General features: G+C 36.7%; 2 protein-coding genes across 5 annotated transcripts in view; both read right to left on the reverse strand.

The window, feature by feature from the left end:
- LOC127880509 (uncharacterized) overlaps positions 1–26665 on the reverse strand; it is a 207025-nt gene that overhangs the window by 171012 nt on the left and 9348 nt on the right. The window lies entirely within an intron of this gene.
- Positions 4071–26665, reverse strand: part of LOC127880525 (centromere protein P-like) — a 56535-nt gene continuing 33940 nt past the window's right edge. For 3 of the 4 annotated variants that reach the window (XM_052427838.1, XM_052427840.1, XM_052427839.1), the window contains exons 5-9: positions 17606–17694; positions 12398–12480; positions 8734–8895; positions 6269–6357; positions 4071–5754 (exon numbers count right to left, since the gene is read on the reverse strand). In XM_052427838.1, coding sequence (XP_052283798.1) covers positions 5642–5754; positions 6269–6357; positions 8734–8895; positions 12398–12480; positions 17606–17694 — 536 coding nt within the window. In that variant the 3' untranslated portion in view covers positions 4071–5641. Of the gene's footprint in view, positions 5755–5977; positions 6087–6268; positions 6358–8733; positions 8896–12397; positions 12481–17605; positions 17695–26665 lie in introns of those variants that run through there. The other variant, XM_052427841.1, reaches the window with a different exon arrangement.

Here is a 26665-nt window from a genome sequence, read left to right on the forward strand (position 1 = left end):
AGTAAAAATGGTCATTAATTAAATTTAACTTTCTAAGGAACTACAAATGCATTAAAATACATTTCTAAGTGGTAAAGGGTTGAATATAATAAATTGTATTCAATTCGAACACGGAGTCATAATGTGTATATAATGACCCCTATTGTGCTCTCCAATCTTGCATAGCAATTTTCACCTAAGAAAAATAATAAACACTTGTAAGCATCTGGAAAAACAAAAATGATAAAAGAAACATTTCACTACATATCTAATCGTAAAATAACTTTTATACATAATACTCATTGGTGAGGTAAAAATGCATTGAACAAGTCCAAATAAGCTGTTTATCTCGTTATTTTATATGATAGACACATTTGAGCTCGCTCTGCCCACAGAATAGAAAACAAGTATTGCAAATGCAAGTTGAAAAGCTTATCATGTGTCTTCCTATGATGCTTTTTAGGGTCATTTTTACCTTCTGATCAACCTGAACTTGTCATGTGTGGTACAAATAGGTTAATATAATTAGATAATGTTTTTCAACATCTCACAATTTTGAGTTTTCTTTCCGGTAACATTCCACTCTTATCATTGTGTATCTCTGTTTTGACTTTTAAAAGTAGTGCCTATTTCTAAACAGTTCCATCTTTTTGGTATAAAAGCTTTTTTCGCACCAAAGCTTTTTTGTTATCTCCTATTTACATTGGAGACTACAGTGAAAGCTAGATAAACATTCAGGATGCATTTATTGATTGAAAGTGATTGGAGCTGAGAATCCTGGCAATAAGTGCTGGTCTTCCTTATAAGAAAGTTATAAAGCCTCATCAAATATGTTCATTATTTCCGCAATCATGTGCAGAAACTTAAACCTCAAGGAGTTGCACTGAATATGAAAAACACAATTTTCATAGAAAATTATTGCACAAAACAAACTCAATTACATCAAATTAGAATTTAATAAATGTCCAAACAACACCTATGTGCTTGCTCGTTTTGAGGAGTACAAATATATATCGATGGTCACAATTTAAAATGCCGAACCTACAACAACGCAAGTTTTCAGGAGACGTATTTTTGTTAAACATTTCTTACACAAAATCAAATAAATATTATTTTTAACATTTTTAAAAGTGCCTCATGATGGAGTATGTTCGTATGAAATTATTTTGACGTTAAGTTAATAAATCTGCTGTAAAATGTATCTTCGTCATTTAGACTTGCATTTATGTGATGCTTCGGCAAATTGGACAGCTAATTGTAATGGATTTTGTTTCAATAGAATTAATTATTCCACTGTTTTCCATTAAATATAGCAAAGCAATGCGTGTTTTTTTCTGTTTTACACGGTGGCACAGAAGTGACAACCGCAATTCTTTATTTATATTGTGGCCTCAACCTAGTAACTTGTGGGAACAACTTATAAAGTTTTGGGAACCACTTCATAAGTTGTGGCTTTAACTTAATAACTTGTGGAAACAACTAAGTACGTTGTCCCCACAACTTATTAAATTGAGGCCTCAGCTTAATAACGTGTGGCTACAACTTCATAACTTGTTCCCAAAACTTATTAAGTTGTGGTCTCAACTTTGTAATTTGTTCATTTAAGTTATTACTTCAACTTAATAATTTGCGGGAACAACTTATTAAGTCGAGGCCTCAGCTTAGAAACTTGTGGCGACAACTTCATAACTTGTTCCCACAACTTATAAGTTGTTGCCTCAACTAAATAACTTGTGGGTCCAACTAACTAAGTTAAGGTCACTACTTTAAGTTTAACCAATCAGATTGGCCGTTTCATCTTTACCGTTTTATCACAATTACTACCCCTTATACTACTAGGTGCTCGGGTTCGAGCGCCGGTCTGAGCACTATTTCTGTTAGCTATAGATCCGCAGTTCGAGCCCTGTCTGAGCACTTGCCATGTACGCCATGGATTCCAGATTTGAGCCCCTATCTGAGCAATCGCCAAGTTAGCGACTGGGTTCAGGTTTTGAACCCTGGTGTGAAAACTAGCCACATAAGCGACGGATTCCGGTTTCGAATCCAGGCCTGATAGCTCTTCTTTTAAACGACGGTTCTTTGGGTTTTAGCCCCAGTCTAAGGAATTTCCCTGTAAGCGACTGGGACCCTAGTCTGAGTATTCGCACCTTACGTTACGGGTCCCGATTTGGAGGCCCTGCCTGAGCACTCACCCTGTATGCTATGGGCCCGGGATCAAATCCCGGTTTAAGTACTTAACATTTAAGCGAACGGACCCTGATCCAAGTCCTAGTCTTAGCGCCGGACCCCAAAAAAGCGGGATTTATAGCTTACATGGCTAGTGCTCAGACCGGCGCTCGAACCCAACACCCATAGCTTGCGAGGCGAGCTCTCATTTTGGGACTCGAAACCAGGAAATGTTGCTTACGGAGCTAGTGCTTATTTTGGCAACCGGTCGCTTAGAAGGCGATTGCTCAGTATGGTATGTTAGCGACGGCTGTTTGGTTCGAGTCCCTGTGTGAACCCGTAGCTTTCGGTGCGAACGCTCAGACTGAGGGTCGCAACCGGGATCATTCCCTTACTGGGCAAGTGGTAAGACACAGGCTTGAACCCGGGTTCCATAGCTTTCAGGGCTAGTACTCAGACTGGGGCTCGATTCCGGGACCTGTCACTGTTGGTGCAAGTTCGCACATCGGAATTCAAGCCTTCGCTTATAGGGTAAGTCTTCAAACCGAGGCTCGATCTAGAGACGCAAAGATTCTTTCATGGTTAGTGCTCGTTCAGTGATTCGGACCCCGGGACCGTCGAAAACTCCAAATTAGCTTTAAGGACTAGTGCTCTTACCGTGATTCGAACCCAGGGACCGTCGAAAACTTAGGCATCTAGCACTCGCCTCGTAAGCGATGGTTTTCCGGGATCAAGCCCCTGTCAGAGCAGTCGCCCTTTACAAGAAGGGTCCCGGATTAGAATCCAAAACCATGGACCACTCTCTTATGAAGCGAGTGCTTCGGGACTCGAAACCGGGAACCGACGCTTATGTTGCTAGTGCTCAGACCGGGGATGGAACCCTGAACCCAGTCGCTAACAAGGCAAGTGCTCAAACAGGGGCTAAATCCCGGGATCCATGGCTTACAGAGATAGTGCTCAAACCGGCGCTTGAACCCGAACACACAATAGTTCGAGTATAAGGGTACTAACAGTGATAAAACGGTAAAGATGAAACGGCCTATCTGATTGGTTAAACTATGTTGTCGTCCAAACTTAGTAAGTTGTTTCCACAACTAATTAAGTTGTGGTCTCAGCTTAGTAACTTGCGGCCAGAAGTTATTAAGTTGAAGGAACAACTTATTATGTTGATACCTCAAGGAACAAGCTATGAGTTGTAGCCACAAGTTACTAAGTTAAGGCCTCAACATTTTATATTATTTTGATCTCTTTTTGCGTTCATCAATGCTATAAAATGTACATCATTAAATTATTATATCAGCAAAAGTTTACGTTTCGTCAATTTTCCTTAAAAATACATGGCTATATTGATACTTTTATGCATTAATTAGCACGCAAAATGCCGAAGTTACATTTTTTTGTAGCTTCGTCATTTTGACTTCAATCAATTGCGGTTCGTCATTACATCACATGACTTTTTGGAGCTGTTGCGATTGGTTAACTAGTTAGTTATTTTGGTGGTATATGCGCATTGATTTCCCGCTTTGCACAGTATCAAAATCGCGAAATGCCAAAAAATGTAGGTTCGGCATTTTGAATTGGGACCATCGATATATATCTATAAAATACTGAGATAATTTATGTTGAAGGTCTTATTTCTTTTTTTGTGATACACAGTTTTTATTTTAAATTCACTAAAAAATGACTTAATTCAATTTGCTATAAAATATTTACGATAAATGCAGTGTTTTAGAAACAGCCTTACATGAATTCTACCCCCTGGACAAGCATTTTGTGATTCAGATCAATGTATTCTTTGTTCGGCAGACTACTGAAATTGTCTTCCTTTCTTCAGCTTTTTATACTGAAACTCTTCGATAAAACTTCTCTTGTAATGCAATAATTAGTATTTCTAATACTTAATTTATTACGAAATTAATAATAACAAAGGTACATAACTTTTATTGACATGAATACCACCTTACAAAATTTGAGGAAAACAATAAAGTCAGATTTCACACAAGATTCATATTCATAAAAATGCTCATGCACACAAGTCAATACCCACATTATTACAAATGTGGAATAACTTCCATTTTATGCAGTTTAGGAGCTTTTTAAGAGGTGAACATAAAATACAACAGTTAAAACATGCAAGATGGGCAGAAACTATTCTGAACAATGTCACTAATTGTGAGCAAAAATACAACAATTTAAACATGCAAGATGGGTAGAAACTATTCTGAACAATTTCACTAATTGTGAACAAAAATACAACAATTTAAACATGCAAGATGGGTAGAAACTATTCCGAACTATTTCACTAATTGTGAACAAAAAATACAAAAACTAAAACATGCAAGATAGGCAGATACTATTCTGAACAATGTCACTAATTTTACTTCAAATTTGAATTATCTTAGGTCAAAGCATTCCGGAGATATTGTGCAGAAACAAGTTAACTTTGACAAGCTCCTGAGACCTAGGCCTTCGTCCTGTTTACATCAACATCGATAGGTGTTTTCGTTTAGTTTGAACATCATTTTAAATATACAGGTACAAATTTTCAAATGTGCTTTGGATTGGAAAACAATTAGGTTGATGTGACACTTATAGTAATTCCACTCCGTTCTGTGGAGTTTCGACTGTAAACAGTGTGGTCAGAAGTCGAACTGTAAGTGTTTAGTTTACATGTGAAAAGGGTAGACAATATTGAAGAGAAATGTAAAAAAGCAGAAAATATTATTGAATTCTTTTTTCTTTTGATATCAGGAGGAAAAGAAATGAGCATTCTCAAAATTAGTGCCTAAACAAATTTCCTGTTAAAAGACACATTGACATTAACCTCTGACCTGATGACCTCATTATCAATAGGCTTCCTTTCTTTAGCAGAAGTAACCACTATATAAATATGCTTGATCTAAGGTCAACGCATTACCAAGAAATCATTGACATTAACCTTTGACCTGATGACCTTAAAATCAATAGGCTTCCTTCATTTAGCAGAAGTAACCACTGCAAATATGCTTGATCTAAGGTCAAACAATTACCAAGATATCGTGCGAAAACAAATAAATGTGACAACCCCGTCACCTTGACCTTTTGACCTAAAAATCAATACCTATCCTTCTTTCCGTCCAAGTCACCATCATTTTTATATGCATTGTTGCAGGTATGAGCCTTCTCATAGATATCGTACAGAAACAAAATGGCCAATCGACTGACCTTCCTACCAACAGACCTACTGACCAATAGACATGTGCAAATCAATATACATGGCTTGTTTCGAAAGTGGGGCATAATAAAACAAACAAACTTGAACTATACAACTATGAGCTTTAAGCTGCTGCCTTTGTGTCGAACTTTAAACATTGAGGACTATTCAGCCATTAGATTCTGATTGCTTTCTTACTTTAAAACTTTTGATTACTTCAGCAGGATGGCTCTGACAAATTTCAGGTTGAAGTAGCTGATTTGAAGTTGAAATATAGTCTTAATTTGAAATGGTTCTCATACTTCATTTCACTGTTTCAATTAAGCTGTTAATAGAAGCCTCAATTCCAAGCCTTTGCAGCATCAGCTGGAAATTCTCATCTACACTTTCAAGGAAGTCTTTTTGTTTTTCTTGCACTGAAAAAAGGCATTTAGATGTATTTCTATCCACATTTTCTAAACTCATACAATTTAAAAATCCACCTTAAAAAAAAAGTGAATTAAAGATGTAATTCTACCTATTTAAAATCATTAACTTTACAGGTATAGGTAAAAAATCATCACAAATCAATAAATAATGCACTTTTCCAAAGAGTTGACATTCTAATTTGTGCTCCCATTTATTAGTTTTACTGCATTTATTTGCCTGAAATTCTACGGTTTCCAACCCAGTCTTGAAATAGGCCTGATAAGACCATCAATATCCTATTCTTCAGAGGTCGCCGCAGCGATGTGGGTAAGGTTTCCACCTAGAGACAAGGTAAGAGGCGACTAATGCTGGTTATGCACAGAAAACTGACTCGAGAGTTTCATTAAGCCTCAGGCTTTCAATGCAAATGATGCTAAAATAGATTCAAACTAATCCCCTATACTTAACGCAGTGCCGCCATCTTAATTTCCTAGACTGCGCACACTACAGCCTTGTGCTTACCAGACTCTGGTACTACCACTTCCAGTCGTATGTCTGGGACCACCGAGCTCTCACCCTCCACCTCGAGATTCCAGGTTAACACCAGGGTACTAAAATATGAGCTTTATTGTGGGAATACAGGGCTTAATGCATGTGTGTAAACTGTTATCCAGGATAAGCCTGTACAGTTTGCAAAGGTTAATCAGAAGTCACTTTCCGCTTTCGTTGTATTTTTTGTTTGAGGAAGTCTCCTCTTAGCAAAAATCAAGTTCAGACGGAAAGTGTTGTCCCTGATTAGACTGTAAGGACCGGACAGGCTAATCTGGGACAACAATACCCATATGCATTAAAGCCTGTTTTCTCAGATCGCTGCTTAAATCAGTTTATTTGTTAAATACATTAACCCTTTGCATGCTGGGAAATTTGTCGTCTGCTAAAATGTTGTCTGCTGAATTTCTAAAATTAGCATTTTCTTTGATTTTTTTCAAAGAATACTATCAGAATAGCAAACAGTTGGGATCCTGATCCTCATTTGGATCCAAACTATTTGCAAAGGCCTTCAAAATTCGGTTCCAGCACTGGAAGAGTTAATTATAAAGCACATGTTACATGAACTGACAATAATTATGGTCACTTTCCTCAGTTACACACATAGCTACAGAATCTAGGTTTTAAATGTTTGAGTAACTGAAAAGAACAGACTGTTATCTTATCTGTGGTTTATGCCTTTAAATTCTTTATTAATTGTTTTTCCTGCCATGTCACATGTGAACAAGCGCTTACAAAACATGTTTGACAGGCCTTTTTCAGCTGTATCTACATGCCTGTTAAACTGAGCTATTCCCAAAGCAAAATTGTTAAAAAAATTCCCAATTGGAAAAATAAATAAATAAGTGTCTAGTTATTAATATATCTTAATTTTATTTAAAATACATCTTAAAAGTATGTAACTGTTTGTTTTTATGTTGTTCTTAGAATTGAATATTATAAAGAGTTATATTTAAAAACAAATCACAAATCAGTGGACTTTTTGCGTGAAAATATTCCCAATCCGGAAATTGGATTTTTCCCAAAATTTCCCAAATATTTGAAATTTCTGTACAAGGACTTGTTTCAGTCTGGATGTGCATTATTCTGTGACCAGCACTACACTTAATAACGGTTTCCTGCGCCTTTTGATGCCATCACATTGAAGTTTTCTGAGATGACATCAGAATGTTAGCAGGAAACCACATTGGGATATTTAGCGGAAACATTGTAATGTATTAAGATATTCATAATAAGTTAGAGTAGATGTTAATCTGTACTTAGATATTTTGATGAGTTGGATTTAACAATTTAGAAATATTGAGCAGACATTGTTTTCCTACACCCACCAGTCGGATATGTTCCCAGTATACCGACCCATGAGAAAATTCTTACCGGTCATGAGGTCCGATAACTTTTAAAATTTACCGACCTCACCAGATTTTACTGGACCTCATTCTTCTTAAACCAAACAATATAAAGTACCATTATAGTACCATTATAGAGTTTATTTTTATTATTATGACGTTAACATTGTTAAATAATTTTAAACATAATAACATAACAACTCAATTTAACCCCATTATATGAAAACTTTCTTTAAAAATATAAGAAAGCTTTGTGATTTTTTTTATAGATAAGTAATTTTTAAACAGCCATATAAAACACTAGTACTCGCAAAGGGGGAAATCAGAAATTAGAAAAATATAAGTCGCCATGGTTTAGTGTATACGGTGTACATCTTGCGACTGGGATATTGTGGGTTTGATCTCACTGAAGAAGGGTTCTAGGGTTCTATAGATCTCCTCAAAAGACACCAAGCAGAGCTCCAGATAAGAGGCGTATCTGCGTATATACGCATTGAAAAAATAAAAAAACGCATTAAAAATTGGCCCAGTACGTAACAAAACGTAATACAAATCTTGGTAGTATTTTAAATCGATTAAAGTGCGTAACCGGTTTAACCAATTATCAAGTTGACTTTTTAGTGTAAGCTAACCTTTGAATCAAAAGTAAGTCAACTTGTAATAAAAATGGCGGCCCATCATGTTTGTGGATCAAAAAAGGGACGTTTTAAGCGACCAGCGGCTCCTGCGGGAATATTTTTAAAGAAAGTCTGTTCATAATTATAGTCATTTTAAATTCATTCTGTTCGCATTTAATAATATAAATAACAAATAATAATATTTCTAGATAAAAAACCCAGTCAGTTTTCGATGGAAAATACCCCTAAATATTCCTAAATACCCTTTATGGCTGAAACAAAGGAGTAAAATACGCTTTAACAATAATACCAGGGGGTGAAATACATGTACCCTTTAGACTAAATCCTTATCTGGAGCTCTGACACCAAGTACTAGTTTTACCCGGGAAATAGACTGAAGAGCATTTCAATAAGCCTTTGGCTTTCTTTGCACTTCATCTTTAATAAATACGTTATTACTAAAAAAACACCCTACCAGTTGTTTGCCTTGATATTCAACAGGTTGGTGTCCACTTGCATCACTATATTCGGGTATTCTGCAGTGAAGTGCTTGAAAGTCTGTGTTTTAGCCTCTGTCCAGCGACTATAACCTTTCACAAGGTGCAGAAAACCCTGGACGTTACCCTGGGCCGACATTCTGAATAGACAGGTAGATGAATATTTGTTTAACAAAAACAAACAAGAAACCGTCGGAGATGGGTGATGCTCCCCAAAGTTTTTTTTGTCACAATATTGCACTATATATTCAGATAAAAGGAAACATCTTGAGGGCACAGTAGTTGGGGGGACAATAATTTTTTCATAGAAAATTTCAAAGGGCCGTAACTCTGTAAACAATCATCCGACGATAACCCGCTGATAATATGCACATCTCCTCTTGGTAGTGAAGCTTCCCATAAAGTTTCATTGAATTCCGGTCATTAGTTGCTGAGAAATAGCCCAGACAAAAAGATGGACATACGGACGGACAGATGAAGCGGCGACTATATGCTCCCCCCAAAATAAATTTTGGGGGAGAATAAAAAGATTATTGTTAAAGATATTTTTTTAAAGTAAAGCCCATTCTGCTGTTTGATATATCACTAAAGATTTAATAAACAAATAACAGGGGTATTATTTTGTGGTTTTCCTTTTACTTTTTATGCCCCCCTTCGAAGAAGAGGGGGTATAATTTGTTTTGCACATATCGGTCCGTCCGTCCGTCCACCGAATGGTTTCTGGATGATAACTCGAGAACGCTTACGCCTAGGATCATGAACTTCATAGGTACATTGATCATGACTCACAGATGACCCCTATTGATTTTCAGGTCACTAGGTCAAAGGTCAAGGTCACGGTGACTCCAACCAGTAAAATGGTTTCCGGATGATAACTTAAGAACGCTTACGCCTAGGATAATGAAACTTCATAGGTACATTGATCATGACTCACAGATGACCCCTATTGATTTTCAGGTCACTAGGTCAAAGGTCAAGGTCACGGTGACTCGAACCAGTAAAATGGTTTCCAAATGATAACTCAATAACGCTTATGCCTAGGATCATGAAACTTCATAGGTACATTCATCATGACTTGCAGATGAGTCCTATTGATTTTCAGGTCACAAGGTCAAAGGTCAAGGTCACGGTGACTCGAACCAGTTAAATTGTTTCCGGATGATAACTCAAGAACGCTTATGCCTAGCTAGGATCATGAAACTTCATAGGTATATTGATCATGACTCGCAGATGACCCCTCTTGATTGTCAGGTCACTAGGTAAACCGTCAAGGTCACAGCGACTTGACACAGTAAAATGGTTTCCGGATGATAACTCAGGAAAGCCTACACCTAGGATCATGAAACTTCATAGGTACATTGATCATAACTCACAGATGACCCCTATTGATTTTCAGGTCAATAGGTCAAAGGTCAAGGTCACGGTGACTCGAACCAGTAAAATGGTTTCCGGATGATAACTTAAGAACGCTTACGCCTAGGATAATGAAACTTCATAGGTACATTGATCATGACTAACAGATGACCCCTATTGATTTTCAGGTCACTAGGTCAAAGGTCAAGGTCACGGTGACTCGAACCAGTAAAATGGTTTCCAAATGATAACTCAATAACGCTTATGCCTAGGATCATGAAACTTCATAGGTACATTCATCATGACTCGCAGATGAGTCCTATTGATTTTCAGGTCACTAGGTCAAAGGTCAAGGTCACGGTGACTCGAACCAGTTAAATTGTTTCCGGATGATAACTCAAGAACGCTTATGCCTAGCTAGGATCATGAAACTTCATAGGTATATTGATCATGACTCGCAGATGACCCCTATTGATTGTCAGGTCACTAGGTAAACCGTCAAGGTCACAGCGACTTGACACAGTAAAATGGTTTCCGGATGATAACTCAGGAAAGCCTACACCTAGGATCATGAAACTTCATAGGTACATTGATCATATCTCACAGATGACCCCTATTGATTTTCAGGTCAATAGGTCAAAGGTCAAGGTCACGGTGACTAGAGCTGCATTCGCTCACGATACCAAACCTACCAAATTCGATTCGATTCTTTAACCTATATACATATATATACATAGATACGTAAAGCGCGCTGTATTCTGACTATTGATACGGGAAGGTGTAGGTTTTATCTTTACCTGTGATTACGATGCGCGCGATTGGTTGCTTATTACTTTAGTCATCCTATCAATAAGCCCGTTACAGTCTACTTTCGGAAAAAGCGTCAAAATGGCTGAACAAGTTGTTGCCGACAAATTGAAATTATCAGATGGGCCTTAGAAGCTAAAATCAAAAGTGTGGCAGTATTTTGGGTTTCGGGATGGTATCCCTACCGATAAAGCAAAGTGTAAACTGTGCTTCACGGATGTGGCGTACGCTAAGTCCGGCTCAACCACTTATCTAATGCAACATGTCAAACGCAAACATAATGTTGATTTAGCAAGACTAAGAGGTCGCACAAGTGCAACTACTCAAGTCGCCAGCCAGAAAAGTAGTTCTATTTCTGTTGGAGTTTTGTTAAGTGTATTAGAGAATGTGATTTGTCCTACAGGTAACAGGTGATGCTGTCATGGCACAATGGTAGACATGCTTATGGCGGTTTTGGGTAAAAGTATAATAGTGATAGTACTACCATTCAACTGATTCCAGATACGTTCTTATGATTATTTATTTTGTTAATATTATTGTGTAATCAACACAATCTTCTAGTCAGAAGTTTTTTTATTAAAATTGAGTCCTAATTTGCTATTCTTTTTTATGTGTTTTATTGAAATCACATTTGAACAGAAATGTTAATTTTGAGGCATAAGAGTGAGTATATGATAAAACTAGGTTTGAAGATAAGTCAAATCGAAAAAATCGGTTTGGAGTGTCTGAAATCGAAATCGAATCGAATCGAGCTGTTAGTGAATCGTTGCAGCTCTAACGGTGACTTGAACCAGTAAAATGGTTTCCTGATGATAACTCAAGAACGCTTACGCCTAGGATCATGTAACTTCATAGGTACATTGATAATGACTGGCAGATAAACCCTATTGATTGTCAGGTCACTAGCCACTAGGTCAAAGGTCAAGGTCACAGTGACATAAAACGTATTCACACAATGGCTGCCACTACAACTGACAGCCCATATGGGGAGCATGCATGTTTTACAAACAGCGCTTGTTTGTTTTGACATGGTAGTTTATCAATCATCATTAATAATTCATGATTACAGATAATACACAAACATGTAACAATAACAATTGCTAAGCACTTTACTTTAAGCCTTACTGATCATTTAACCCTTAACCACTTAGATGTGTATTTTGATACATTTGAAGTCCCATAGACAGTTAAATTTAATTTAATACCTTTATTACTCAATTCAAGTTTTAAAGGCTTCATTTCCAACCCTTAGCTATTTTGATACATTTGAAGTCCCTTAGACAGTTAAATTTAATTTAATACCTTTGTTACTCAATTCAAGTTTTAAAGGCTTCATTTCCAACCCTTAGCTACTGATGAGCAGCAAACAGCATAAAACCTGAACAGACTGCGAATGACTCATAGGCTGTTCTGGTTTTATGCTGTTTGCATATACCAATTTTCACTTTGCTATAAGTGGGAAAGGGTTAATCCAGTTACAACCTTTCAATATGCTCCATCAGGTCAGTGGTGAAGACATCAGATGCTGCGATCGAAAGATCTGTCACATGGCTCTCTCCCGTGTTCTGGCATTGAGAACCATATCCAGCTTGTTTAAAGCCACATAAATACTTAACCCTTTGCATGCTGGGAAATTTGTCGTCTGCTAAAATGTCGTCTGCAGAATTTCTAAAATTAGCATTTTCTTCTATTTTTTTCAAAGAATACTATCAGAATAGCAAACAGTTTGGATCCTGATGAGACGCCACATTCTGTGGCGTCTCATCTGGATCCAAACTGTTTGCAAAGGCCTTTAAAATTCGGTTCCCGCACTGAAAGGGTTAAAATCAACAAATATTTTGTAAAATATTTCATGAAATAAAGTAAACGTATACAAAATCAGTGTTCCTTATAGCAATAGCAAAAAAATTAAATGCTAGATGTGGTCTGGTAACATTGATTTAATGAGAAACAAAATGCTTGTGTTTTTTTTATTTGATGTGTCACAATATATTTCATGTGAATTGGCTATTTCTATGAGAAACACTGATTTGTTATGGGTAAACTAAATTTTACGAAATATATTACGAAATATTCGTTGATTTAGAGTATTTATGTGGATTTAACTAATCTTAGAAAGTAATAATATTTTGGATTGTAATATCCAAAGTGGCATTGTATAAAGATACTACAAACTAAATAAATCAAAACTAGATACATACTTATTGCCCTTAACACCAAGAAAGTCACTGACATTATGCTTGACATGCTTATCTATATCTTATCATTTGATGGTGTCTAGCTAATAAAAAAATGTATATTAAGAAACCCCAGAAAAATAAAAATGTAAAACAATGATACAAATAGAATTCGCAAAAGCATATTAAACTATAATTGAATTGAATAGCTTTTCTTCACACACCCTAAATATTGTGAAGTTTAGGTAAGAAATATTGTTGCTGATTTTTAAGAATGAAAATATTTATCACCGGAACATTAAATGATCTGAAAACAAGAGCTGTCACCATAGGATGACTTATGCCCCCTATAAACGCTTGATAAAAGTTATGAGCTTTTTTCGAAACCTAAACGCAGATTTCGAAACCTAAACGCGGACCCTAACTTCAAGGTCAAGGTCAAAGGGGTCAAAATTTGTGTGCGTATGGAAAGGCCTTGTCCGTATACACATGCATACCAAATATGAAGGTTATATCTCAAGGGACATAGAAGTTATGAGCATTTTTCAAAACCTAAACGCAGATTTCGAAACCTAAACGCGGACCCTAACTTCAAGGTCAAGGTCACAGGGGTCAAAATTTGTGTGTATATGGAAAGGCCTTGTCCATATACACATGCATACCAAATATGAAGGTTATATCTCAAGGGACATAGAAGTTATGAGCATTTTTTGAAACCTAATCGCAGATTTCAAACCTTAACGCGGACCCTAAGTTCAAGGTCAAGGTCACAGGGGTAAAAACGTTTGTGCGTATGGAAAGGCCTTGTCCATATACACATGCATACCAAATATGAAGGTTATATCTCAATGGACATAGACGTTATGAGCATTTTTCGAAACCTAAACGCAGATTTCGAAACCTAAACGCGGACCCTAAGTTCAAGGTCAAGGTCACAGGGGTAGAAAAATTTGTGTTTGTATGGAAAGGCCTTGTCCATATACACATGCATACCAAATATGAAGGTTAGATCTCAAGGGACATAGAAGTTATGAGCATTTTTCAAAAGCTAAATGCAAATATCGAAACCTAAATGCGGACCCTAACTTCAAGGTCAAGATCACTTGGTTATATCTCAAGGGACTTAGAAGTTATGAGCATTTTTAGAAATCTAAACACAGATTTCGAAACCTTAACGCGGACCCTAAGTTCAAGTTCAAGGTCACAGGGGTAAAAAATGTTGTGCGTATGGAAAGGCCTTGTCCATATACACATGCATACCAAATATGAAGGTTATATCTCAAGGGACATAGAAGTTATGAGCATTTTTCGAAACCTTAACGCAAAGTGTGACCGAAAGACGGACAGACAGACAGACGGACAGACAGACTGTCCGATCACTATATGCCCCCTTTTCTTCAAAAGGGGGCATAAAAAATTCATTCATTATATCAAACAGACACCTGTAAGACCACCCAAATATGCAACATTAAGGTTCCCCTAATATGTAACTATTTTTACTACCATGAGAACAGGATGTCTTTACTAAGCCTACTCTGTCAGGGCCCAACATCCCTTCCAGTGATTTTTTACCCAATAAGAAAAAGTACCAGTACTGTGTCAATTCTAAAACAAGAGCTGTCACCATATAGGATGACATAATGCCCCCTATTAACGCTTGGATAGAAGATATGAGCATTTTTCGAAACTTAAACGCAGATTTGGAAACCTAAATGCGGACCCTAACTTTAAGGTCAAGGTCACAGGGGTCAAAATTTGTGTGCGTATGGAAAGGCCTCGTCTATATAAACATGCATACCAAATATGAAGGTTATATCTCAAGGGACATAGACGTTATGAGCATTTTTTGAAACTTGAACGCAGATTTTGAAACCTAAACGCGGACCCTAAGTTCAAGGTCAAGGTCACAGGGGTGAATTTTTTTGTGGGTATGGAAAGGCCTTGTCCATATACACATGCATACCAAATATGAAGGTTATATCTCAAGGGACATAGAAGTTATGAGCATTTTTTGAAACCTAATCGCAGATTTCAAACCTTAACGCGGACCCTAAGTTCAAGGTCAAGGTCACAGGGGTAAAAATGTTTGTGCGTATGGAAAGGCCTTGTCCATATACACATGCATACCAAATATGAAGGTTATATCTCAAGGGACATAGACGTTATGAGCATTTTTCGAAACCTAAACGCAGATTTTGAAACCTAAACGCGGACCCTAAGTTCAAGGTCAAGGTCACAGGGGTAGAAAAATGTGTGTTTGTATGGAAAGGCCTTGTCCATATACACATGCATACCAAATATGAAGGTTAGATCTCAAGGGACATAGAAGTTATGAGCATTTTTCAAAAGCTAAATGCAAATATCGAAACCTAAACTCGGACCCTAACTTCAAGGTCAAGATCACTTGGTTATATCTCAAGGGACTTAGAAGTTATGAGCATTTTTAGAAATCTAAACACAGATTTCGAAACCTTAACGCGGACCCTAAGTTCAAGTTCAAGGTCACAGGGGTAAAAAATGTTGTGCGTATGGAAAGGCCTTGTCCATATACACATGCATACCAAATATGAAGGTTATATCTCAAGGGACATAGAAGTTATGAGCATTTTTCGAAACCTTAACGCAAAGTGTGACCGAAAGACGGACAGACAGACAGACGGACAGACAGACTGTCCGATCACTATATGCCCCCTTTTCTTCAAAAGGGGGCATAAAAAATTCATTCATTATATCAAACAGACACCTGTAAGACCACCCAAATATGCAACATTAAGGTTCCCCTAATATGTAACTATTTTTACTACCATGAGAACAGGATGTCTTTACTAAGCCTACTCTGTCAGGGCCCAACATCCCTTCCAGTGATTTTTTACCCAATAAGAAAAAGTACCAGTACTGTGTCAATTCTAAAACAAGAGCTGTCACCATATAGGATGACATAATGCCCCCTATTAACGCTTGGATAGAAGATATGAGCATTTTTCGAAACTTAAACGCAGATTTGGAAACCTAAATGCGGACCCTAACTTTAAGGTCAAGGTCACAGGGGTCAAAACTTGTGTGCGTATGGAAAGGCCTCGTCTATATAAACATGCATACCAAATATGAAGGTTATATCTCAAGGGACATAGACGTTATGAGCATTTTTTGAAACTTAAACGCAGATTTTGAAACCTAAACGCGGACCCTAAGTTCAAGGTCAAGGTCACAGGGGTGAATTTTTTTGTGGGTATGGAAAGGCCTTGTCCATATACACATGCATACCAAATATAAAGGTTATATCTCAAGGGACATAAAAGTTATGAGCATTTTTCGAAACTTAAACGCAGATTTCGAAACCTAAATGCAGACCCTAAGTTCAAGGTCAAGGTCACAGGGGTGAAAATTTTTGTGCCTATGGAAAGGCCTCGTCCATATACACATGCATACCAAATATGAAGGTTATATCTCAAGGGACATAGAAGTTAAGAGCATTTTTCAAAACTTAAACGCAGATTTTGAAACCTAAACGCAGACCCTAAGTTCAAGGTTTAGGTCACAGGGGTGAAATTTTTTGTGCGTATGGAAAGGCCTCGTCCATATACACAGGCATACCAAATATGAAGGTTATATCTCAAGAGACATAGAAGTTATGAGCATTTTTCAAAACCTAAATGCAGACCCTTAGTTCAAGGTTTAGGTCACAGGGGTGAAATTTTTTGTGCGTTTGGAAAGGCCTCGTCCATGATACACATGCATACCAAATATGAAGGTTATATCTCAAGAGACATAGAACTAAGCGCAAAGTGTGACAGAAAGACAGACTGACAGACATACGGACAGAAGGACAGACGAACAGATGGACGGACAGTCCGATCCTTTTCTTCGAAAAGAGGCATAAAAATATGCTGAAACCACCTGAAATTTGGAAATTTGTGTTGTGAAATCTTAAGATATGGAATTATGGGTATTTTTAATATTTTGGTACTTAATTGCACAAACCCTTCCCGATATTCTTGTCCATACCTATTTGCTAAAATGTTCAGTTTCAGTGCTCATTTATTGTTTTCACTTGCAGATAATGTGCTTTTGCAACAAAATTTACAAAACTTTCCTTCCTTTTGGGAATTTTTCTGACAGCATTTGGTAATTTTGTTGTTTTTCCTCCATTGGGAAAATGCCTTTTACAGATTCTTTACAAAGAAGGAAAAAAAGCTGCCTTCATATGTTAAACTGGAATTACATGCTCGAACTGAATGAAAAATACACCAAGCTTGTATTGCCTGAATGAAATGTTCACTTCCAATAGACTGATCTCGAAATTCACTCGAGTTTAGAAAATCCCACTTATCCCTCGGTACAAACAACGCTGGTCCATTGTATCACCCAATGATAGCTTGAGTTAAATAAGAACGGTGATAAGGTTTGTGATTTTGAAAGGATTACAAATGGGTCTGCTTTATTTGTACCAGCAGATTATTGGCTTTTTTCCAAAAGGTTGCTTTTCCGGGATACCGGTACATATATTGCTCACCAGTGACTCTTGCATGAGAAACTTCAACTGAAACTGTACATCCCTGTATCGCCCTTCGATGGTCTTCCGGATATTCACAGTCAGTCCATCTACAGATAGGTGAGAAGCATGTTGTGGAAAAATCAGGCTAAATGCAAATGCATGATGTGTCTAAATGGATCAGACTGTGAAGTCTTCAAGCTAATCCAGGACAACTCTTATGGCTATTATGATATACAAGGAAGTCTGTTCTAAACATGAATACTTCCATTCAAAATTATTTATGTATGCTTGACAGCATTAAAAGCCTACAGTATACTGAAACAAGAGCTGTGTTTGTGAAACACCATGCCCTCTACTGCGTTTTGAAGCAATGCAGCAGCTATTTTCGAGAAAATTGTTAAGTCCAAGTCCCATAACTTTGCCAAAAATCAATGGACTGGAACAAAAGTCACACTTCATTCTGTAAGTCATGTAGGTAGACTCACATACCAAAAATCAGCTAAATATCTGAAAGCCTTTCGTAAAAAAACTCCGGAAAACGGTTATTATAGAGAAAATGTTTAAGTCCAAGGCCCATAACTTCGCAAAAAATAAATTAACCAGAACGAAACACACATCTCATCTGTATGTCATGAGCTTGAATGAAACTCACACTTCTTCTGTAAGTGTTGTAGGTAGACTTGCACACCAAATATATGGTCCATATCTGAGAGCGTTTAGGAAAAAAAGTCCAGAAAATGGAATGACTGATTGACAGACAGTGCCACTGCTTTATGCCATCTACCGAGGCATACAAAAAATGAATAAGACATGTACAGAACAAAAAACCGTCGTAGACGGGTGATGCTCGTCAAAGGTTTTTTTTTGTCACAATATTGCACTTTATATTCAGATAAAAGAAACGTCTTGAGGGCACAGTAGTTGGGGGGACAAGAATTTTTTTATATAAAATTTCAAAGGGCCATAACTCTGTGAAAAATCATCCGACCAGAACCCGCTGATAATATGCACATCTCCTCTTGGTAGTGAAGCTTCCCATAAAGTTTCATTGAATTCCGGTCATTAGTTGCTGAGAAATAGCCCGGACAAGAATTACACTATATGTACAGTTAATGGAAAATTTTAAAGGGCCATAACTCTGTGAAAAAACATCCGACCAGAACCCGCTGATAATATGCACATCTCCTCTTGGTAGTGAAATTTCCCATAAAGTTTCATTGAATTCCGGTCATAAGTTGCTGAGAAATAGCCCTGACAAGAATTGCACTATATGTACGGTTAATGTAAAATTTCAAAGGGCCATAACTCTGTGACAAATCATCCGACCAGAACCCGCTGATAATATGCACATCTCCTCTTGAGAGTGAAGCTTCCCATAAAGTTTCATTGAATTCCGGTCATTAGTTGCTGAGAAATAGCCCGGACAATAATTGTACACGGATGGAAACCGCACACACGGTTGGACAGACAAAGCGGCGGCTTATATATAATATGCTCCTCTAAAAAATTTTTGTGGGGAGCATAAAAATGATTTCACTTTAAATGGACTTTGTTACATTTTGGTAAATTGACAAAATTGAAAACAATTGTTTCACATTCACATATTTTCATTGTTGTTATGATATTTGCAAGGAAACAGTAATACTGAACATTTACAATGCTCTAAAATATCCATGATATGCATCTTTTGACAATTTAAAAATGTGAAAATTGAAAAGCGTTACAAACACGAAATGATTGAATTACTTGGTTAGTTCCGCTGTTATTGTAATATTTTGTGAAATTACAAAGATTGCTAATATAAAGTATACAAGAGGGCCTGAAAGGCCCAAAGTCGCTCACCTGAGATTCAAAGGAACTGACCTGTTCTGAGCAGCCCAAGATGTCATAAGAACAAAATGTTCTTACCAACTTTCGTGACTAATGAACACCCTGGCAGCCACGTTTTTCTACAGACCAGAACCATTTTCATACACATCCAAGATATCATTTAAACAAGTATTCTGACAAAGTTTCATGAAGATTCATGAAGCCATATAAGGAAAAATGCCCAGCCCCCTGGTGGCCATATTTTTCAAGCAACTGGAACCATTTTCGAACTTGTCCAAGATATCATTAGGAAAAAATTTCTGACAATGTTTCATGATGATCGGACAATATTTATGGCTTCTAGAGTGTTAACAAGGTTTTCTTATAGCTTATAAGGAAAAATGACACGCCTCCTTGGCAGCCATGATTTTCCACCAACTGGAACCGTTTTCAAACTCATCCAAGATATAATTGGGACAAATCATCTGACCAAGTTTTATGATGATTGGACAATAAACGTGACCTCTAAAGTGTTAATAAGGTTTTATTAATGTAATATATAGCCATATTAGGAAAAATTGCCCCGCCCCCTGGTGGCCATGTTTTTAAAACAACCGAGACGATTTTTGAACAAATCTAAGATATCATTGGGACAAATCTTCTGACCAAGTTCCATCAAGATCGAAAAATAAATGTGGCCTCTAGAGTGTTTTACTATAGCCATATAAGGAAAAATGCCCCGTTCCCTGGCAGCCATGTTTTTCAACCAACCGGCATCAGTTTTGAACTCATCCAAGATATTATTGGGTTGAATCTTCTGACCAAGTTTCATGAAGATTGGACAATAAATGTGGCCTCTAGAGTGTTAACAAGATTTTACTAAAGCCACATAGGGAAAAATGCCCCTCCCCTTGGCAGCAATGTTTTTGAATCAAACGTAACCATTTTCGAACTCATCCAAGATATCATTGAGACCAATCTTCTGACCAAATTATTTCATGAATTTGGACAATATGTGTGGCCTCTAGAGCAGGGATCATATTTTTGTCGGTTTTGTCGGTCCTAGACCGATTGAGGTCATGAAAGACCGATTGAAAATCCCAAACAGTCGGTCTGATTCTGTTTGCAGAAATTCCCATGTCATGAAATCAAGTACACAGTGCACACCCTAATTACATTCTTATCTCGATTAGGTGTGATAAACCATTCGCTGCAGTCTCTAAACTGGTCAGGACCAGATTATTGCACATCAGCCGACTAGTATGGCCCCAAGCAGCGAAGATTCGCGCGGCTGTGTTTTAGTCACGCGTGAATAACCCCGTGTCAATATCAATAGACGAGTTAACGCGTGACGTCACACGCACCTGCAAAGTTTAGACTCCGCCTACTGGTTGGCAAAAAGAGGTGGAATTCATATAAGCGCATATAGAGAAGGTTGACATAATCATCGTTTCTATTGATAATCATGAACTGTATCAAATATAATTTTACTATTTATGTCTGAATAAAACATAAGCATGCGTGGACATTCATTTTTGGAACGAATATATTGTTGTTATTATTTGTTTTTACTAAAAACGAGCTCTGGAGTGGAACACTATCTACTAGCTTGGTATGTGGTTACCACAAAAATCTCTACTAAACACATCTTCACGTCCATTTTAGATTCAATATTTCAGAAATGGAAATTCTTTTAGAATAAATTAAATTTAATGAAAGAACACAAATAAGGATGAAAACAAACAACAAATAGATCGCTTTTCGTTCGCAACACATAGTAACTGATTTTAACCTTAATATATTTGTACAAACTTACCTTGTTACACAACAAATAAATCCATAAATCTAATTGTTTTATTTAATTGTGCACACCAATCTTGACACTTTTGTTTCAGCATTTCTAACCTGGTGTTTAATTGCACCGTTGTTCGTCACAAGCATATTATCTCGTTATGATCGGAGACTGCCCAGACAAATACAAAGAAAACATGCCGGTGTCATAAACATAGGGACCTGTACTTTTATTGGGTCCCTGCAAAGACCACATGTGGCAGACTTTATGATACTTCCATGTCATCTCTTGGCATATTGAGCAGTCATTTGGAGCAAGCCAAATATTAAAGGGGCTTTTTCACAGATTTTGGCATATTTTGAAGTTTGTCATTAAATGCTTTATATTGATAAATGTAAACATTGGATCTTAAAAGCTCCAGTAAAAAATCAAGAATAAAATTTTAAAAAGTAAAAAAAAAGTAGCCGGTACCAGGGCTCGAACCAGTGACCCCCGGAGTCCAGGAGTAAGTCTGAAGTAAAAACGCATTAGCCCTCTCGGCTATTCTGCCGGGTTTACACAGTTTGAGTATTTTATACCTTATATAAGCAATCTTTGTAGTATCGTAAATTTAAACGACAACAACAGAACTCTCCAAATTATTCAATCATTTCGCGTTGCAACGTTTTATAACTTTTAGGTTTTCAAATCGTCAAAAGATACATATAATGGCTATATTGGACTATGGTAAATGTTCAGTAATACTGTTTCCTCACAAATATCATAACTAAAACGAAAATTGGCGAATCTGAAACAACTTTTTTCAATTTTGTCAATTTACCAAACCGTGAAAAGATCCCTTTAAAGCCAAAATGCGTAACATTTGCTAAGAAATAATTTAACATATTAAAAAAGAAGATATTTGTCCGAAACGGATTAACGAGAATATGTGTATTCATATATTAGCCAGTTTAATCATAATAATACAGTGCTTTATAACTTTTAATTTAAAATATTGTTCAATATTACTGCTTCACAATTGATGTATTTAACGCAGGTACCGGCAAATGTAAACTCGGCAATTTAGTGTAAAGATTGTACATTCTTGCAGTGCACGTAACACCATCATGAAACCAAGCAATCACAATGGATAAACAATATTTGCGTAAAATAAATTAAATAAATATATTTATCATAAAATGCTAGATTGTTACATGTATCACTCCTTATTACTTGTTATGAGATTTCAATATACATGCAAAGACAGTTCAATTTTCACAAGATGCAGGTTTTATTTCCATTTGTATATTAAAATTTATTAATATTGTAATTCAATGGAAAGGAAACGAAAATTCATTCTATGGAAAAGAATATTACCACAACATTAAACGATTGTAATGTATTCTGTTTTTTATGGCTTTGTTTTATATTTGATTATGCGCCTCTTATATTACACTTTCGATCGCTGATGAACAATAACAGTAACCACACCGTTTATAGTTATAATCAAATTAATATATGTTTGATAAGTTTTGAAATATCATTTTTTTAAGTCTTACTATAAAAAATAATACGGCTAATTTATTGTTTTGTTGTGTGGTAATGTCAGTATTTAGTCTTCCGACCACGTTTACTCTGATGCTAATAACTAATTTGTATTTTTATAAAGAGGAAATTATACATATGAATATACATTTATTGGTACTAAATATGATATATTTGCACTATTGTTTATAAGAGTTGTACCGTTTATTTCGGATTTTTTATCGTTTAATTGACTAAACAAAAGCCCTTTATACATGTTTTACGTGACTGTAACCAGTGTTTTTGCCAACCAGTCAGTGCGCATGCGCGGAAAATCCCGAATGTAAACAATAACAATTAACTCGTCGATAATTTCACTGGCTTATACCTAGCACAATCGGTCCGTAAGGTGTAGTCGTCCAGGTAAAATCGTTGACAGTTACTTCGGAGATACAAACCTCGATGTTATCCTCGTGGAAATTGTGCATTTCATGCATGATACAGTAAACTGTCATATAAACAAAGAAGAAAATCGGATATTCTGCAATAATTGTGGGCGGACCTTATACACTAAAAGCACGCGCTGTAATTAAACAAAATATGCCGATACATTTTCCACCAGCGTAATAATTCGGCAATAAATAAATAATAGTCGCGGATCTGATCGACAGAACAGCCCAAAGTTATTTTTATGGGCGGAACTTCACATAAAATAGTACACAAGAAAAATAATATACATTGTATAAATCTTCAGTAAAAATCGTGTTAGAATCGAAATAATTCGTGTTCTTTATTGTTTGTTGTTGAATAACAGACAACCGAAAGTTTAGATGCGTGGCATCTTAACTATCGGCCTATTTGGTTTTGTTATTGTCAGTAACAAACCTACGCACAGACATTTGTTTGTAAGCTATTATCGAGTTGACAACGATTTAAAACATCGGTATAGATTTACACAGACTAATAATATTGACAACGATGAAAAACAGTCAGATAAAACAGCGCACGAAACAACCAATGTCAATGAAATAGCAAATGATAAAACAAAATGAGAAAACTCGTATGTTCCGTTTAAAAATAATGCCTCAGGAAATTTAACTTGTACATTTATTATACCATCTTCATGAATAGCAAAATCAATGGTATATATTTTAACGTAATTTGTCATGATTTCGGATATAAATTTTCGGACACTTTTTCCCCATTTAAATCCGGACCGATTGATGTTGCGGGAAAATATGATCCCTGCTCTAGAGTGTTAACAATGTTTTACTAAAGCCATATATAGCCATATAAGGAAAAATGCCCCGCCCCCTGGCGGCCATGTTTTTCAACCAACCGGCATCATTTGTTTAACTCATCCAAGATATTGTAAGAATGAATCTTCTGACCAAGTTTGATGAAGATTGGACAATAAATGTGGCCCCTATAGTGTTAACAAGATTTTACTATAGCCATATACATGTACACCCTAAATGTGGCCCCTATAGTGTTAACAAGATTTTACTATAGCCATATACATGTATTGCCATATAAGGAAAATTGCCCCGCCCCTTGGCAGCCATGTTTTTCAAGCAAACGCAACCATTTTCAAACTCATCCGAGATATCATTGAGTCCAATCTTCTCACCAAATTTCATAAAGATTGGACAATAAATGTGGCCTCTAGAGTCTTAACAAGGTTTTACTATAGCCATATATAGCCATATAAGGAAAAATGCCCCGTCCCCTGGTGGCCATGTTTTTAAAGCAACCAAAACCATTTTGGAACTCATCCAAGATATCCTTGGGACAAATCTTCTTACCAAGTTTCATGAAGATCGGAAAATAAATGTGGCCTCTAGAGTGTTAACAAGGTTTTACTATAGCCATATAAGGAAAAATGCCCCGCCCCCTGGCGGCCATGTTTTTCAACCAACCAGCATCATTTTTAAACTTGTCCAAGATATTGTTGGTATAAATCTTCTGACAATGTTCCATGACGATCGGACAATAAATGTGGCCTCTAGAGTGTTAACAAGATTTTACTATAGCCATATATAGCCTGCATATAAGGAAAAATGCCCCTTGGCAGCCATGTTTTTCAAGCAAACGTAACCATTTTTTAACTCATCCAAGATATTACTGAGACCAATCTTCAGACCAAATTTCATGAAGATTGGACAATAAATGTGGCCTCTAGAGTGTTAACAAAGCAAATGTTGACGCCGCACGAAGCACAATGGACAAAAGGCGATCACAAAAGCTAAAACAACAACACTCACTGTGTCAGCACTTATTTCCGAGTGTTTAAGGTGCTAGACTTTTACTCCAAGGGTAAGTGGTTCCAGTCCAATTGAGGACCACTTTTTTCTTTCTTTAATTGTATTCTTGGTTTTTACTACAACTATTAAGTTCAAATGTTTACATTGATCAATTTAAAGCATTTAATGTTAAACTCTAAGACATGCCAAAATCTGTGAAAAGGTCCCTTTAAATATTTTTGTCATGGTATCCTGTTTTGTCATTTAATGATTGAGTATTTTCTTTTTGTTCACTTTGCAAGATTAAAACCAAAAATGCTGGGTAAATGGTAGAGTCTCTCAATTGTCCAAGACATGTTTGTTTGTAAAATGTATAACGTGTATCCATCCCCCCCCCCCCCCCCCCCCCCCCTCAACAACAAAAATTTGCCAATGGTAATTTGTCAAGGGTTTCAATCACAGAGGGGGTATTCATTTGATAGTCAAGAAGGTGACGTTCATGCCGTGACAGGTATTTCTCGCCGTTTTATACACTTTTTTACTTTTATTTATTTTTTCAATGCAGCTCATTTTTCAGCCATATCAGCAAGAAAGAAATTTGTGTTTATATTTGCTCTATATCTCAACTTTACTCCCTACAAATTTTTCTTAGTGGGAAAAAAAAATTACAGCTCCCTCTAGGAAAATTTGTAGCATGATGTTATAAAGTCAGTGGGATATGTTTCTATTTGATGTCAAATCGAGATAGGGTGTATTCCCTCTGAACAACAAGAAATGTGTTTGTCGGAAACACAATGTCTCCTTCTGCGCCGCTTTGAAAAATTTTTTTTTGACCTTTGACCTTGAAGGATAACCTTGACCTTGAACTTCCACCACTCAAAATTTGCAGCTTCATGAGAACGCCGCTTTGAAAAAAAAGTGTTTTTTACCTTTGACCTTGAAGGATGACTTTGACCTTGAAGGATGACCTTGACCTTGAACTTCCACCACTCAAAATGCGCAGCTTCATGAGAAAGCCGCTTTGCATTAAAAAAAAAAAAATTAACCTTTGACCTTGAAGGATGACCTTGACCTTGAAGGATGACCTTGACCTTGAACTTCCACCACTCAAAATGTGCAGCTTCATGAGAATGCTGCTTTGATTTTTTTAGATTTTTTTACCTTTGACCTTGAAGGATGACCTTGACCTTGAAGGATGACCTTGACCTTCCACCACTCAAAATGTGAAGCTTCACGAGAACGCCGTTTTGAATTTTTTTATTTTTTGACCTTTGACCTTGAAGGATGACTATGACCTTGAAGGATGACCTTGACCTTGAACTTACACCACTCAAAATGTGTAGCTTTATGAGAACGCCGCTTTGAATTTTTTTTATTTTTTTTTGAACTTGAAGGATGACCTTGACCTTGAATTTACACCACTCAAAATGTGCAGCTTCATGAGATACACATGCATGCCAAATATCAAGTTGCTATCTTCAATATTGAAAAATGTGTTTGTCAGAAACACTATGTCCCCTTCTGCGCCGCTTTGAATTATTTTTTTTTGGACCTTTGACCTTGAAGGATGACCTTGACCTTTCACCACTCAAAATGTGTAGCTCCATGAGATACACATGCATGTCAAATATCAAGTTGGTATCTTCAATATATATAAAAACAAAAGTTATGATTGGCTTTCATGATAATTGGGTAAAAATGGGATTTGTTCATTTTCACGATGTTTCACTG

The sequence above is a fragment of the Dreissena polymorpha genome, chromosome 5 (assembly GCF_020536995.1).
Source record: "Dreissena polymorpha isolate Duluth1 chromosome 5, UMN_Dpol_1.0, whole genome shotgun sequence".
In the NCBI taxonomy this organism is placed as follows: domain Eukaryota; kingdom Metazoa; phylum Mollusca; class Bivalvia; order Myida; family Dreissenidae; genus Dreissena; species Dreissena polymorpha.